Source organism: Podarcis filfolensis, assembly GCF_964270895.1.
Source record: "Podarcis filfolensis genome assembly, chromosome: 4".
In the NCBI taxonomy this organism is placed as follows: domain Eukaryota; kingdom Metazoa; phylum Chordata; class Lepidosauria; order Squamata; family Lacertidae; genus Podarcis; species Podarcis filfolensis.
In genome coordinates, this window is record NC_139607.1 from 11,120,004 (window position 1) to 11,136,143 (window position 16,140).

Below are 16,140 nucleotides of genomic sequence, written 5' to 3' on the forward strand. Positions count from 1 at the left end.
GACTTCACTTTTTCCTTCCTCGCCTTTTTCTTCACAGTAACCTCTGTCTTTTGCCCATTCTAATCATAATAACAACAGTAAAAGCCCCATTTGCCTTATCTGCTTGGCTGTTTCTTGCCTTCCCTTCTTTCCTATTCTCCCTGTGGTTGTTTTAGCGGAAGGCGGAAGTGGAGTACAATGTATTTTTTTGCCCTTTGCAAAGCTCCTCACAACCCGCTCTGGATCCACGGCGCCTGGCTGGAGGTGTGTGTTATACTGGCACCCCAACACCTGCTTGTTGCATCTCTGGGAAGGGAGAATGACAGCAAATGAGCCCACAATTTCTGCCTCTGGCAGCTGCATTGTAGCTTGCAAGGCACTTGAAAAAGGGCAAGGACCTGGAGCCAGCAGAGCAGGAGCAGGCCATTAGCATTGCTGTGCAAGCCATGAAACCTTCAGAGCAGGAAGCCAGGTGATCCCAATACCTGGGAAATGAATCATTAAGATCCACGCTTTCTTAGGAGCATCCACTTGAAGCTTGTTTAACCACTTATTTCCTTCTTCATCTGAGAAGCAGAGAAGATTCCTGGAGAGGCTACACAGAACAGTGTGAGCTCTTAGAAATGCTTTATTCTACCTGAGCCTCCAGACAATGAGGAGTTTTTAAGGAGTCACCGATTCCCCCTGGTCAAAAAATTATTATTATTAACTCTCCCTTTCCCTAACTCTTTGCAGTCCACCGGCCAACCCATCCCACATGCTTTTAAGCTTAATGCTGATGTTCAGAGACAAATTAACCAAAGAGGCATTTCTGGGAGAAGTTTCCTCTGAACATGGGGACAAACTTTGACTCCTTCCCACCCTCCATCTCCTTCTGAACGTAATGGTCAACCTAAGGCTGTTTTCCTATTAGCTTCCTGACATAAAGGCCTTCACAAAATTATATAAGCAGGTGTGTTCTAAGACTCTGCTTCATAGATGGCATTCTTCCCTGGAGAAATTGCTCCACAATCTTCTGATCATTTTGTACTGATTTCAGACAACCTTATTACCAACACCAGGGGCTGACCCACGTGACTCAGTTGTTAGTCCAGAATATGATGATGGAGACTGGGTTGACGGGTCTCATGTTAAAGATTGAGGGGTCTCAAGTTTCGCATCACCTCTTTTATAACTCCCTCTATATGACACTGCTATTCACAACTCTGGCCGCTCTTCCTCAATAGCCCTTCTGCAGAGCCAACCCAACGCCACTTAAGGGAGAAGGAGTGCTGATTGAACCCAAATCCATTCTAGCGTCTTTTCCATTTTTTTAAAATAACAGGATTCACCTTCATTATAAAAAAAGATATCTTGGGCTAACGTGTATTATAGTCTAGAGCCTGAATTTATGGACTCTTGGAAGCTGCCAGCAGCTGACACCCCAGTCTCTAGTCTCCAAATTTCTCCCCCACAAAGATGGGGATGCTCAACTGAAAAACGCCACTGAGGGGAGGCAGTTCACCTTACACAGCAGGACTTCACCTCAGTTTTGAAATTCACCCCCCCCCCTTAGGAAGAAGAAGAGTTTGGACTTGATATCCCGCCTTTCACTCCCTTTAAGGAGTCACAAAGCGGCTAACCTTCTCCTTTCCCTTCCTCCCCCACAACAAACACTCTGTGAGGTGAGTGGGGCTGAGAGACTTCAGAGAAGTGTGACTGGCCCAAGGTCATCCAGCAGCTGCATGTGGAGGAGCGGGGAAGTGAACCCAGTTCACCAGATTACGAGACTACCACTCTTAACCACTACACCACACTGGCTAGGTGTCCTATATTTTTCAAGCACTGGTAGCTCTTTTATTTAGCTCGTTATTTTTTATCAAGATAGTATGCATTTCCCCCCTCCTTTTTAGTGTTGGTATAAAATTCCAATAAAATTGGTGAATATGCAAACTGGGTTATAGGAGCTGCCTACTTCTGGGAAGTTCTCTTCCTGCCTTTGACCACAAGTTGGAGTTGTTAGCCACCCCAATGACCTTTTACAGGCACTGGTACTTTTCAAATAGGTACCAATAGAACGATCTAAAGTTATTGAGTGGTGCGGAAACTGAACAAACCCGCTGTTGTTTTCCTTTCTTTTCTTTCGTAATACTTTGTTTAAAATTTTTTATTTATAAAATTTTCAAATTTAACAATAATAAAAAAAAACATTCCATTTGAATTATACATCCAATTCTAATCTTTCCACTTTCAGACTTCCTTCAGTCTATCTGGAAATTTTCATGTTTTCACAGTTATTCACATTTCTTGCATCTATATATATATATATATATATATATATATATATATATATATATATTAACCAAATTAATCTTAACAATTATTATAAAACAATATTTCTTTCCATTATTATCACAGAGCTTCTTGAACACCTACAAACGTTAATTGACCTTCACATATATTCTTAATATACTCTGTAAATTTATTCCCATCCTCGGTAAATCTCTGGTCTCGCCGGTTCCGAATTCTCCCCGTTAGCTTGTCTAATTCTGCGTATTCCATCAACTTCATTCTCCATTCTTCTTTCGTCGGGATTTCTTCCTGTTTCCACTGTTGTTTTCCTTTCAGGGCGTGCTGAATGACCATACAAATGCAGTTGACTTCATCATGGAGCAACAGAATGTAGTTTCACATATACATGACAAGATTCTTGATCCTCAAAGAAGATATTTGAACTTTGCATCCCCATCAGGTAAACCCAAGTACTGCTTCTTTTCTTTCTGTCAGCCCTAAGTTTGATTTCATACTTGATATTAACAAGCCACGTTTTAATTTTTGCAGTGCCTATAGATACAAACGATTTCTCAACTTTTTCCTTCTTGGACTCTCAAGATAAGACTTTCGTTATTTCAGAAAACATGAAGTATGTTACAAGGAAAGGTACATTTTGTTTTTGTTTAACTGTTGTTATGAAACATTCATAGAGCAATGTCTGATGCAAGCTGAATGGTTTACCAAGATTAGTTATAACATTGTATTGTTGCTTTAAGCTACATAAAAAACCCTCAAATATACATGCAATATACCGTATTTTTTGCTCTATAAAACTCACTTTTTCCCTCCTAAAAAGTAAGGGGAAATGTGTGTGCGTCTTATGGAACCAATGCAGGCTGCGCAGCTATCCCAGAAGCCAGAACAGCAAGAGGGATCGCTGCTTTCGCTGTGCAGCAATCCCTCTTGTTGTTCTGGCTTCAGAAATTCATAAAGTTTTTTTTCTTGCTTTCCTCCTCCCAAAACTAGGTGCGTCTTATGGTCTGGTGCATCTTATAGAGTGAAAAATACGGTAATTTGATTCAATATAATTCAAATATAACAAGATCCTTAAATGTAACTTAAATATAACAAGATCCAAATTTGGGTCAAGTACTCTTAGGTACTTAGGGACGCGGGTGGCGCTGTGGGTAAAACCTCAGTGCCTAGGACTTGCCAATCGTATGGTCGGCGGTTCGAATCCCCACGGCGGGGTGAGCTCCCGTCGTTCGGTCCCAGCTCCTGCCCACCTAGCAGTTCGAAAGCACTCTTAAGTGCAAGTAGATAAATAGGGACCGCTTTATAGCGGGAAGGTAAACAGCGTTTCCGTGTGCTGCGCTGGTGCAGGCTCGCCAGCTGCAGCTTCGTCACGCTGGCCACGTGACCCGGAAGTGTCTTCGGACGGCGCCGGCTCACGGCCTCTAGAGCGAGATGAGCACGCAACCCCAGAGTCGGACACGACTGGCCCGGACGGGCAGGGGTACCTTTACCTTTACTTTACTCTTAGGTAAGAGAACCCCAGCAGAGATTTAAAACCACAAAATACGCAGCAAAGTAAAGCGTGGAAATATAGCCTGTTAGACCTTTAAAATATGCCCCTCCAAGTGAGTTCCAAAATGTTCCCTAAAAATTTTCTTTCCAAAGTTTTCCTCTTCCCCCTAGCATAAGAAAAGGCCACATGTTTGGTAAGTTTAAAAAATTGTTTACTTACAACTCTCCAAAGGTCAGATTCATGTGCTTCACATTTATTGAATAAATGGAAAATAATTGTGTACAGCTGAAAACGCTGGCAGCATTAAGATAAATTCAACAGTGTAAAATAAGTTTTGTTGGATGTAATAATGGAAAGCCAATTGGTATAGTTTTTGTAAAATATGCAGGGATATAAGATGTGTAAAATGAACCATGGAAAGAGAAGAAGGGAAGTCATTGATATCTTAAGTATGTTAAGTGTTTATCTGAAATTGTAAAACAGAAAATTTAATAAAAATCGTATTAAAAAAGAAAAGATTCAGATGCTTCAGAAAAGTTTTACAGGCAGTAAAACTTAGCTTAGTTACAAAATGGTGAAAGTTCCTAAATTATTAGTATAAGAACTCAAGAGTGGCTTGTGAGAGACATGTGCTTGGGCTGGAGCAACCACCTCAAACCTCTTCAAGTGCTGAGCTTCTCAGGTAGACTGGGAAGAACAAAGGCTTGATTACCTACCGGTAGTTTCTACAAAGGTGAGGGGAAATGGACCTAGCTAAGCCTGGCAGGACAGTTAACTCTATGGTATTAACCCCTTCATGCATTGATTAGACTTAAGCATGTTCGTTATATGCGACTGGTTATCCCACACATGGGGCATCTGTTAATGTCGTATCAGCCACATTCTGTCCCAATGTGTGCAATTGATTTTGAACACGGATTTAACAACTGGCTCTTAAATTGGCTTGGTCGAGATACAGCATTCCCAGTCAGTGACAATGGCTACTTCAGTTGGCGTGCTGTGCACTTAGTGAGGAGATGTCGGCTGCACAATACTTCCTCCTCCTCTTGCATGGCATTCCTCCCTTTGTAGAGCTAATCATAGTTCGGCATTATATTTGTGCCAGGAATAAGACTTAAGTACATAAGCCTTCTGCAGTCGTTTCTCCCTCCTGTCGTGCAATGGGGAGAGTGGGGCCGTGCTCAATGGCCGTTCTGGTGCATCCCCTGCCAGACCCACCCCCTGGCAGCTGCACTTTGGGGCTGAAGTTCGGTGCGTGCACCAGCTCTGAAGATGATTTAGAATCATTGAATCATGCGAGGGACCTACGCTTGTAGACTAGGCTATCTGATTCAGACATTCAGGCAAGGGGTGGGTCCAGTAGGGGCAGCGTCCTGCCCTCTCCTTGCTGCTTCAGTCATATGTCACATTATTGTAAGAACATGGGGTGAGCGGTGCTGCCCCAAATACTTACTAGCATATTTAAAAATAGCTCTGTACAGTGGTACCTCAGGCTACAGACGCTTCAGGTTACAGACGCTTCAGGTTACAGACTCCGCTAACCCAGAAATAGTACCTCAGGTTAAGAACTTTGCTTCAGGATGAGAACATAAATCGCACGGCGGCAGCGGGAGGCCCCATTAGCTAAAGTGGTACCTCAGGTTAAGAACAGTTTCAGGTTAAGAACGGACCTCCGGAATGAATTACGTTCTTAACCCGAGGTACCACTGTATGCAGCAATCCACGCTTCTGTTCTGTCAGTGCACTCTTGTTCATGCACTTCCCTTTTTATTTATTTTTTTTAATGTTGAAAAGTGAAAATGTTCAATCTGGGTTCTTTCCCTCCCTTTTCTTCTTTTAGATGAAGATGTAGTATACCCAGGCACCATATGGATTGTTGCTGATTTTGATAACCCAGATGGGAGACAACTGCTTTCAAATGCCCTGAAATACCTGGTCAGTGCCGTAAAATTCCTGTGTCCGCATAGTATGAGTGCAGCCGGGTAATCTCTCTCAGCAAGGCTCTGAAGGAGGATGGTGATGGAAACATAAATAACAGCAACAGTATTTGATCACTATGGAATGGGTCTTGCTAACCTAATAATTTATCTCTTTTCCATCAAATAAAATAAAATAAAAAGTTTTAAGGAAAAGGCAAGCTTATGGAAGTATTAGCTACTGAACAATTCTCAAAGCTGGCAAGGAATTGGACTGAAAAAGCCAAAGAGAGTTGGAAGAAATAGGCCAGATGAAAGATGCTGACTTCTTTTGACATCTCTGTATTATATGTAATGGTACAAGCTCATTATATGCATGCAGTTTACTATGTCAGCACCCAAACCCTTCATTTAGCAAGAGTGTATCTAATAAGGAAGGAAGGAAATGATTATGGGAATGATCCAGTCTCCATACTGAGCAGTGCATGCCCATTTCTGCATTTGGGATGAACCGAATGGTTGCCTAAATAAATAAAATTTTAAAGTATCTGACACTTCCAGAGTAAATAACTGTCCTATAAATCTGGTTTTACTGTGCCAAACTGATATTTTTCCTGGACTTTCATAATGTTCAGGAAAACAGCCATTGCAGCCTCCTGCTCTAAAAGATAAGCTGGCATCTTTTGAGTTGGATCCAAACTAAGGTAGTGTGCTTTAGTCACATTTGTCTTTGTTGGCTTGATTGTTCAGAATATACCACCTTTTATATGCTATATAAGATTTCAGGTCAGTGATTAAATTCAACGGGACTAGTTAATTGTGACCAGCGTAAGTCCCATTGCTTTCAACTGGACTAATATATAGCTAACTTTGTCTGGACCCAACACTATATCTTGGCTGCTCCCACCGTAACAGTTCTAAATTCTGCATTACATGCATGAACTATCCATAAGGTTCAGCATTTTGGATACTTGAGTGCAGGGAGTAACATAAATTCTACTCATTACTGATGCAGAGCAGAACTCCGACATATAGTTAGCAGAGTAAAAACTTACGTTGCAGGATTCCCAAAGAAATAGACCAGAGGCAATTAATATTTCATCCAGCAGAGCTTTACTGCTACTTAAGGCAAATAAGCATAATGGTCACAAATACAATACATTCAGGATTGGCACTGTCCATAAGAAATCCAGTTGCAGCAGACTTAACTTAAACTTACAATAAGACTAAAACCTTAACACTAAGCATACTATATACAGAACACTACACCAGAAGGAAAGAGAGATAGAAAGTGAAACTCGGGTTCCTTCTGGCCCTACCTTTATAGTCAGCATGACCTTGACAGAAAGAGAGAACAGAACCAGTTTAAGCCCGCTGTACTTAACTTCTCTGAAGGAATAACCCAAACATCATGAACCTTTTGCTTGTTTCTAGGCAGAATAGAAACTTAGGTGTCAGGTAGAAACTTCCAGCTTGCACCAGTTTCTCTCTCTCACACACAAGCTTCCATAACCCTCTTGAATTAATTAAAATAGGAAAGATCTCTACAATACTTTCTATACCAAGAAATGCAAACTGAGAGGGAGGCGGGACTATAACATTTATGCCCTGCTCGTAAACTTCCTAGAAACTTGTTGTTGGTTGAGATTAGATTGCTAGACTACATGGAGCCTTGGTTCGATTCCATAGGCTTATAATGCCGTTCTCAGAAAAGAAGAGCCAACTCACACTTCATCAGCAAGCCTGTTTATTGCGTGTACACCATTGTTTGCAGTGACAAACACAACAAAGTGTAAAAGGGAGCTTATTCGGCATATATGGGGAGCCACAGCCAATTGCTCTCATTTTTTCATAGCATCTCCCCATCAGCCTTACCTGCTTTGAAAACACGAGAGTTGATAACAAGGAAAGGAGAGGCAAGGGTACTGAAGGATGAATGTATTTAGGCTTCACTCCAGTTGCAGATGCAGACTGACAGGTTTATCAAAAGGCTTCATTGGAAAAGTGGGTTATGAGAAGGGATTTGAAGGAAGAGAGAGAGAGAGTTGGTGGTCTGGGAGGGACTTGCAGGCATTAACTGTAATAATAAGTAAACATGTAACCTCTATCTGTGTCTTACAGAAAACTAGCAGTCATGTACAGCTTGGGGTTGTGCATAATCCTGCATCGAAAATAACTGAAGATAACACTGTCATTGCAAGGGCAATCTTGGCAGCTTTTCTAACGCAGAAAAACGCTAGTCTGAAAAACTTCCTCGGTCGGATTCTAAAAGAGGACACGGCAAGATCTCTCGCTACGGGAACTAAAATCAAGACACTTCTTGTTCCGGTTAGTAGTTTTATACTCCCTTTACTCTCTTCGCATTTGCTGAACGTACAAGATAGCAAAGTAATTTTAAAGGAAGGCCTTCCTCATTTGGTGCCGTTGCACTGTGAATTCAAGGAGAAACTGATTTAAGTGTTTGGAAGTGCTGTTGCCAGGCTGGATTTGACACCCAGTCTCTCTTTGGGGGAGATGTTTTAGCTTTTCTGACCTGGGAGACATCTTGTTACTTTTCTGTTCTAGGGCATGAATAACGATGCGTTTGAGAAGAAGTACAACACGATAGGTGTCGATGTGATTCAGGCTCACCAGGTGTTTTGTCGGGAGGTTCTTAAGCTGCTTCCTGGGCAAATGGCTGTTGTTAGTAATGGCAGGGTAAGTAAACAAGTAAACTCGTTTGTAAGACTGACTTCACTTAGCTTATTGAGAAAGCCCAGCTCTTGCTCTTTTTTCATCTCACTGGCATCTTCTTATCCACCATTCCAAACCAGCAGTAGGGAACCTCTGGTTGTGGGCATCATTTGGCACATAGTTTTACCTGCAAGGTCCTAATCTTCCCCAAACCAGGCCCACATGCCTTACATCTGATGTCACATATAAGGGTTTGCAGGAAGGTATAGATCTGGCTCCTTTCTGTAAGCAGACACTGCTGAACGGCTGATGGCTGGTGTCTGCAAACCTCTGAGCCTTTACTCACAGAGTTTCATTTCAAATCACCCAAAGGACAGCATTTCTCCTGATGCCCCAGTTGCATTATTGAAACGTCCTGCAGGGGTTGAGGGAGGTCAGGATTCAGGCTGCTGGCTGGATCCACTTCCCCATCCAAACATATTATACTTGGGCTTGGGGTCCTATTTATTTTTATTTATTTATTGAATTTATATACTGCCCTATACCCAGAGGTCTCAGGGCGGTTCACAGAACAAGGTCAACATGAAAACCACAATATATGTAATCAAAATAAAAACAACAACCCAATAACACCCCCCCAAAAAAACCACCCACATTTTAAAAAGGCATAGGATGTCAATCAGATCAACCAAAGGCCTGGTTAAAAAGGAGCAATTTTGCCTGGTACCTAAAGATGTATAATGAAGGCGCCAGGCAAACTTCTCTGGGGAGAGCACTGCACAGATAGGGAGCCACTGCAGAGAAGGCCCGTTCTCGTGTTGCCACCCTCTGGACCTCTCGAGGAGGAGGCACATGAAGAAGGGCCTGAATGGGTCTTCCCCACTCCAGCTAAGCCCTTCATCTGAATGAGTCCATCCGGTCTCAGCACCCAATGGTATATAAAAAAGGGAAGCTGCTGGCACAGCACCATTTACTTCTGACTTCCTTGCCTCTTCGCAGGGAAGTGATACAATTGTATACTCACCTAGGATTCAGTAGGTCTAAGAAGGTGGTGACCTTGACAGGTCAGCAATCGTGTAATAAATGCAGCCACCGTCTACAGTGAGATTCTGAACCAGTTTGGTTGTCCAGAATGGAAATATTTCCATGCCTGAGTGTGAGTGGGCCTGCACAGAGTATTGGTGAACTGCCTAGCTGCCAAGGCAGCACTGTGTGCTCTTGCCTCTGGATCAGGGGATCCTACCCCATGACTGATGATGCTCCAGCACATTACACTAAAGGGGACAAGGGGAAAGAAGCACCAGTGCCATCATCACTCTCGTTTTGTCATCCAAACACGATATGAAAGAGTGCATGCAAAATGCACAGAATATAACACACAAGTACGTCGAGTTTCACTGGCAGCTAGGTTCATTCTAGGTGCAGATGCTGGTTTGAAGCCTTGAAAAGCAAAATGTAGCATTCCTCCCCCATCCCCACCAATGTCTTAATTTGTTTGTAACAGATAATAGGCCCTCTACGTGAAAATGAACTGACCGCAGAAGACTTTGACTTGTTGGAGCAAGTAACGCTAAGTAAGGCAACAGTGAAGGTCAAAGCCCTGGTCAAGGAAATGGGTCTTGGTGGTAAACGGTAATATTTCATTCAATTTTTTTAATATTAAAATATTTTTGTGGGGTTCTCTTGGATTGTAGCTAGAGCTTTCCTCACTAGCCAAGGCAATGCGACTTTGAACATTCACTCCTTTAGATCCAAATCAATTTGACAGTTTGCATTTGAGTTTTAACATCTTTTGAAAGCCTTCAGAATGTTATGGTGACACTTCCTGGTATATATTTTAGGGGGTAAATGTAGCTGATTGTTTGCCTTGAAGAAAAAAAACCCTTTTCTTCTTTTCTTTAGCGGCAGTAATTTAGCAATGAAAGTGAGTGCGCTTCTTTCTTCCTTGCCTAAAAGTGATGTCCGCCGAGATATTGACTTTCTCAAAGAGAAGCACAGGTAAAAAGCCTCTAAATTGTTGCGTGTTAGTTTTTGCCACAGTGCATTCGTCGTTGTGAAATCTGCGTGATACGTAAGATGTTTCAATACTTAATGAAACGTTTTCTAGCACTTGATTTATTATGTGTACAGGCAATGAACAATCCACACATATACCCAAGAATAGAACTTGATCTAAAAACTTTGCTATCTAAGACCATAGTTGATTTAATTGTTCAGAGCTGAAAATAAATGTTCTTGATGCTGCTTTTAGCATTCGTTTATCTCTGCTGATCAGGCATGTGTGGATAGGCTCACATGGTCAAAACCACAAAGACAGTGCACAGGAATGGGGGGGTATCAGCAGAGCCCTGAGGTTTGTAGAAGTACATAAAAACTGGTGGTAAAATAGACCTCAAGGGGGACCCCCCCACCGAAAAAAATTATCATCAGAGTCCATGAAATGCTGACTAACTATTGGCAGAGGAATTGGATGGGAGGGGGAATGAAGGACAGGATCACAGACTGCGTAAAACACTGAAACAGGAACACTTCAAGCTGAAACATTTTGTTGTGGGTTGCACTTGATGTATTTAATAAAGGTTCTGATAACATATCAGTCAGAACTCCTATGAAGCCGTGCTTTTAGAAATGGATAAACTGCTACATTCTGACATGCCTTAATGACTGGAGTTTGGGGGTTTTCTCTGTTGTTTTGCAATTATTATTTATGTCTGTGGCAACTGAGATTAAGTCCCTTTCTTTAGTTTGTCCCAAATTCTTCAGTTCGGAAACCTGTTTATATTGTGGTTCTGCTTTTAAGTCATATTCTATCACTTCAAGAAATACTTTAAAAGTCTTTTTTCCTGTGATTTGTAATTGCTTGATGTAAACCTCCACTTGACACAATATTTTTCTCTGGAGGTAGTTCACGCCATCAGCTGTGTGTTATGAAGCAATGGGATATCTGTTGAACCAGAGCATGCTTTCTAAAAATACAAAAGGGTTATATTATAAAATTCCAGTGTATGCCCTCCCTACAAATCATACTTGCCCTTTTATATACCTTGCTCAACACTGGGTGTGTTTACTCCCCACAGTGTACTAAAGGTAGATCCAGAGCAGAAAAGCGAACCCTTCTTTGACGTTGTTGGCATTGTAGACCCGTTGTCGAGAGAAGCACAGAAGCTGTCACATTTACTGATTGTAAGATCATATTGATTTCTTGTATGCAATTCCAGCTTTGTGATTTAGTTAAGACCTGTGTAGAATGCTGGGGAGAGAGAGAGAGAGAGAGAGAGAGAGAACAAACCAGCTTGAATATGAAATTTACTGGGTAACTTTGGGCCACTTCTCTCTTTTAAGCTAACCTCCTTCAAAAGATGATTATGTATATATGTACGTTTCCGAGCACAATTCAGAGTGTTAGTGCTGACCTTTAAAGCCCTAAACGGCCTCGGTCCTGTATACCTGAAGGCGTGTCTCCACCCCCATTGTTCAGCCCGGACACTGAGGTCCAGCTCCAAGGGCCTTCTGGTGGTTCCCTTACTGCGAGGAGTGAGGTTACAGGGAACCAGGCTGAGGGCCTTCTTGGTGGTGGTGCCCACCCTGTGGAACACCCTCCCATCAGATGTCAAGGAAATAAACAACTATCTGACTTTTAGAAGACATCTGAAGGCAGCCCTGTTTAGGGAAGTTTTTAATGTTTGATGTTTTATCATGTTTTAAATATTCTGTTGAGATCCACCCAGAGTGGCTGGGGAAACTTCTGTTGCACTTGGGTATGGTGTAAGAACTTGCAAACAAATAAATTTATATGTACAATGAAAGTGTCGGGAATTATGTTGTTGCCCCATGCAAATTGTTGTGCTTAATTCTGCATAGAGCAAAATCCCACACAAAACAATTTTGTTAAAAAGAGAATTGTTTCTGTTAGTTCCTTGGTCAGGTTGTCAACATGAAACTGAGGCTGTTTATGAACTGTAGATTCAAGCTGTCAGAGGCGCCTTTGAAAAGGTAAGTAGCACGTGAAAGTTTATTAATGAAATGTGCCCCATAATATGGTTCCCACTTAGAAGTAGTTGCCTTGCCTAATGACTTAACTCATTAGGTGATGAGTATTCCACGATCTTCTGCTAGTCTCATTTACGTTTTCCCACTCTGCTGCCTCCTGATTGCAACTTTCCTTCTCTCCAAATCTTCCTTTCTTTCTGTTTGGAATTACTGTAAGTAATTTTGCAAGTATTGCCACAAATACTTGATCTTCCAGTCCTTTCATGCACCCAGGCATTAACACCCACTTCCTGCTTCTCTGAATTCTTAAATAAATGTGCACATTGGTTGACTGCACTCTGTTAGAAACATGCTTAGCATAAATGCAGCAACTCATCGCTTGGTGCTGGTGCTTATAAAACATTAGTGGGTATTAATGCAGAAAAATGGTCCTTTAAGCAAAGTATATCCTCATAGAAAGAGAGCTTATAATTGTAATCACTTTATAATTGGAATCGCTTATCGGAGCTCATCATATCACCATTTATTTATCATTTTTGCTGTATTTGCTTTCTGCCGTGTAACCAACAGCCAGGAAGCCCTTTCCTTTTGCCAAAATAATTAGATCATTTGTTACAATATTATGAGTTTTCTGTGACTTGTATTTGCTTTCTCCCAGGCATAAAATGGGTTCTGGGCAGGAAAATTAATCATTGTGTGCCTCATGTTTTTGAAGGGCTTGTTCACTTGCCCTATATAATAGGGCTGTCGCATTCAGCTGGCTAATGCGGGCGTCCTGAGTTGCGTGTTCTGTTTTTCAAAGGGCTGGTAACACCGGCCGCGTTCTTGGCACGTGTTGACAGTGAAGAGAATGTGTTTGTTGAGGGCTCAGCTGGTAATTGTGGCACAGGAATCCGACCTGAGCTAGAAGAACTATAAAGTCTGTGGAAATTAAAAATAAAGAAAGGGTGCCAAAGATCTCCTACACTGTCTTGTCGCGTGTGGATTAGCTGCTTCAAAAATAGCAGCATTTGCGTGCTCGGCAATGATGAATGTATAAAATAGGATCAGAGGATTCGAAGGTGTTTTTAAAAAGTTGTTATGCAAACTTTTCAGTTGCATCTTGCCCTTCCTTTCCTGCTCTTTTCCCTTTAACACCGACATTTGTATCCTTGCCGTAGTTTTTATCGTTTTGTTCTGGAGCCCGAACTTGTTTCAGGGGCTAGTGGTTCCTTTCCTCTTGCACCGGGAGCAAACTTCTTTGAAATGCCAGAATCCCCTCTCCTGACCCTCAACATGATCACTCCAGAAAGCTGGCTGGTTGAAGCGGTGAACAGTTCTTACGACCTTGATAACATTTATTTGAAAGACGTAAGTACTGTTTTCTAAATGTACGCGTAGGAATTGCACAAATGCATGACTGACAAATTAATAATTCTCCCCTCCCTTTAGAAAAACATTCAAGATTTGTGTTTTCTTTAGGACTTGCAGGCCAAAATTCCTCAAGAAAAATAACATGATAAATGTTTGCCCTGTTTCAGATACATTTAGTTACAATCAGATAGATAAATCAGGTAGATTTAGTGACAAAAGAAGTTTTTTGAATGTGTACTAAACATGTAACCAAGAAGGAGTGGAAGCCATAACTTGATGTGTGGATGTTTTTAAGTAGTGAATTGTTCTATTTTCAAACTTCTTTACAGCATACCTAAGGGTTTGCAGTTGCACTGTACAGTGGTACCTTGGGTTACATACGCTTCAGGTTACATACGCTTCAGGTTACAGACTCCGCTAACCCAGAAATATTACCTCGGGTTAAGAACTTTGCTTCAGGATGAGAACAGAAATCGTGCTCTGGCGGCGCGGCAGCAGCAGGAGGCCCCATTAGCTAAAGTGGTGCTTCAGCTTAAGAACAGTTTCAGGTTAAGAACAGAGCTCCGGAACGAATTAAGTACTTAACCTGAGGTACCACTGTATGCCTTTACAGTGTAAATTCTGGGTCTGTTTTTCTATAGTTCATCATAGACTGTTTTTGAAACACTTGCCTGACAGCATAAGAAGTTTTGTATTGGTGGTAGAACGAGTTGGTGGCAAAAAACCAGGAGTCCTGCTGAGTTACACACATTTATGTATTTTGCCTCTCCTTATATTACAAAGAACATTGCTTTGTTTCCATTATTTTGGCGTGGGTTTATTTTTGCTTAAGGATGAGTATTTTTGTATTCAATAATTTTGTAAGAGTACCGTAGCTTCCTGATCCTAACTGTCTAGCCACTAATGGCTAACAAGCTTAGGTATTTGCAAATACTTGGACTAGCTTAGGGCCCCACCAAAATGAAAACGTGACAGGGGATTTTGGATTAATCACTTTTTAGGCAGGGTCCATTTAGGTCTAAAACAATAAAGCTAACATTTTCTATCTGGGAACCCTGAAGAACCTGGAGTCAGCCCTGTTGTGCAATACATTTTTAATATATTTGGATGAAGAGTAGTAAATAAGGAAAGCTACCACGGAAATTTGCTGCGTTGGCATACAGTGCCAAAAAGCAGTAGAGGAATTGCCCTTAGCTCAGTAGTAGATGATCCATAAAATCAAAGCAATAATCAGTGTACTGTATAGATAGGTAGCCGTGTTGGTCTGCCATAGTCAAAACAAAAAAAAAAAAAATTCTTTCCAGTAGCACCTTAAAGACCAACTAAGTTAGTTCTTGGTATGAGCTTTCGTGTGCATGCACACTTCTTCAGATACACTGAAACAGAAGTTGCCAGATCCTTCAGTGTACTGTAGTATAAAATAAATAAGGCAGTATTGGATATGATAAAAATTAAAATTACACTTTTTTCTTACCTGCACTGATGATAGTCATTGTTTGGATGGGGGGCTTTTATCCATTTCCGCAGTCACATAATCAACCAGTAGCTGAACCCGGTTCCACAGTCACAAAAACAAATTAACCAAAAAAGCCTCAAAAACAAAAACGCAAAATAAATAGCAAAAACAAACGCACCAAACTTAATCCGTTCCTGAAGTCCATTTGACTTCTGAAATGTTCAAAAATCAAGGCGCAGCTTCTGATTGGTGCAGGCACCTCGGAAACAATAGCTGACAGCCGCATCAAATGTTCGGCTTCTGAAAAACGTTTGAAAACCAGAACACTTCGGGGTTTTCGGCGTTTGGGAACCAAGGCGGTTGAGAACCAAGGTACAACTGTATACGGCGGCACCCCATGTTCCTAGCTTCTTAAGAGAAGCAAACTTCCTAAAAGAAGTATAATGAATTCTGGGTAAAAAACTGAATGTCAGTTGAAATCGTAGCTGCTGCAAAATTAATTAATTCTTGGACAGCTGGGGGAAGGGACCCTTTCCCCCTCCTTCTTCCTTATTAGAAAGGACAGAGCTTAAATACAGTGGAAGCAAGGCTGAATCAGATCTAATGCCTTCAGTAAGACTGAGCCTTCTGCACAGGTCCATAGCCAAAACGTTTAACTATCCATATATGCCTCCCACCCCCTGATTTCTGGAATTCTAAACCAACGAAATTGTGCATTTTCACAGGTTGAGAGTGTTGTTTCAGCAGAGTATGAGCTGGAGTATTTGTTGCTTGAAGGACATTGTTTTGATGTAGCCACTAGACAGCCGACTCACGGACTGCAGTTCACTTTGGGAACTAGGAAAAATCCTGTTAAAGTTGATACCATTGTGATGGCCAATCTGGTAGGTTCTGGCTAAGCCTGGCGATGGAATACTTTATTTGACCAAATGCTTATTATTGCCTACCTAAACACAACTGGCCCATTATTATTTGATTCTTTTGGGCCCAGA

The 16,140-nt window shown here is 41.6% G+C and overlaps 1 protein-coding gene and 1 long non-coding RNA gene across 5 annotated transcripts in view; both read left to right on the forward strand.

The window, feature by feature from the left end:
* The window catches only part of UGGT2 (UDP-glucose glycoprotein glucosyltransferase 2), an 80,343-nt gene that overhangs the window by 45,665 nt on the left and 18,538 nt on the right, over nt 1–16,140 (forward strand). For all 4 annotated transcript variants that reach the window (XR_014547209.1, XR_014547210.1, XM_083610405.1 and 1 more), the window contains 11 exons: nt 2,587–2,710; nt 2,800–2,898; nt 5,601–5,695; nt 7,798–8,004; nt 8,242–8,373; nt 9,854–9,981; nt 10,252–10,347; nt 11,427–11,532; nt 12,263–12,342; nt 13,500–13,689; nt 15,874–16,032. Coding sequence is in view for 2 of the 4 variants with exons in the window: in XM_083610405.1 (XP_083466531.1) it covers nt 2,587–2,710; nt 2,800–2,898; nt 5,601–5,695; nt 7,798–8,004; nt 8,242–8,373; nt 9,854–9,981; nt 10,252–10,347; nt 11,427–11,532; nt 12,263–12,342; nt 13,500–13,689; nt 15,874–16,032 (1,416 nt within the window). In the remaining 2 variants the exon portion in view is untranslated. The remainder of the gene's footprint in view (nt 1–2,586; nt 2,711–2,799; nt 2,899–5,600; nt 5,696–7,797; nt 8,005–8,241; nt 8,374–9,853; nt 9,982–10,251; nt 10,348–11,426; nt 11,533–12,262; nt 12,343–13,499; nt 13,690–15,873; nt 16,033–16,140) is intronic.
* On the forward strand, nt 3,263–4,258 carry LOC310761366. The gene is made up of 2 exons (XR_014547434.1): nt 3,263–3,391; nt 3,776–4,258. It is a non-coding gene; the product is annotated as an uncharacterized lncRNA (long non-coding RNA).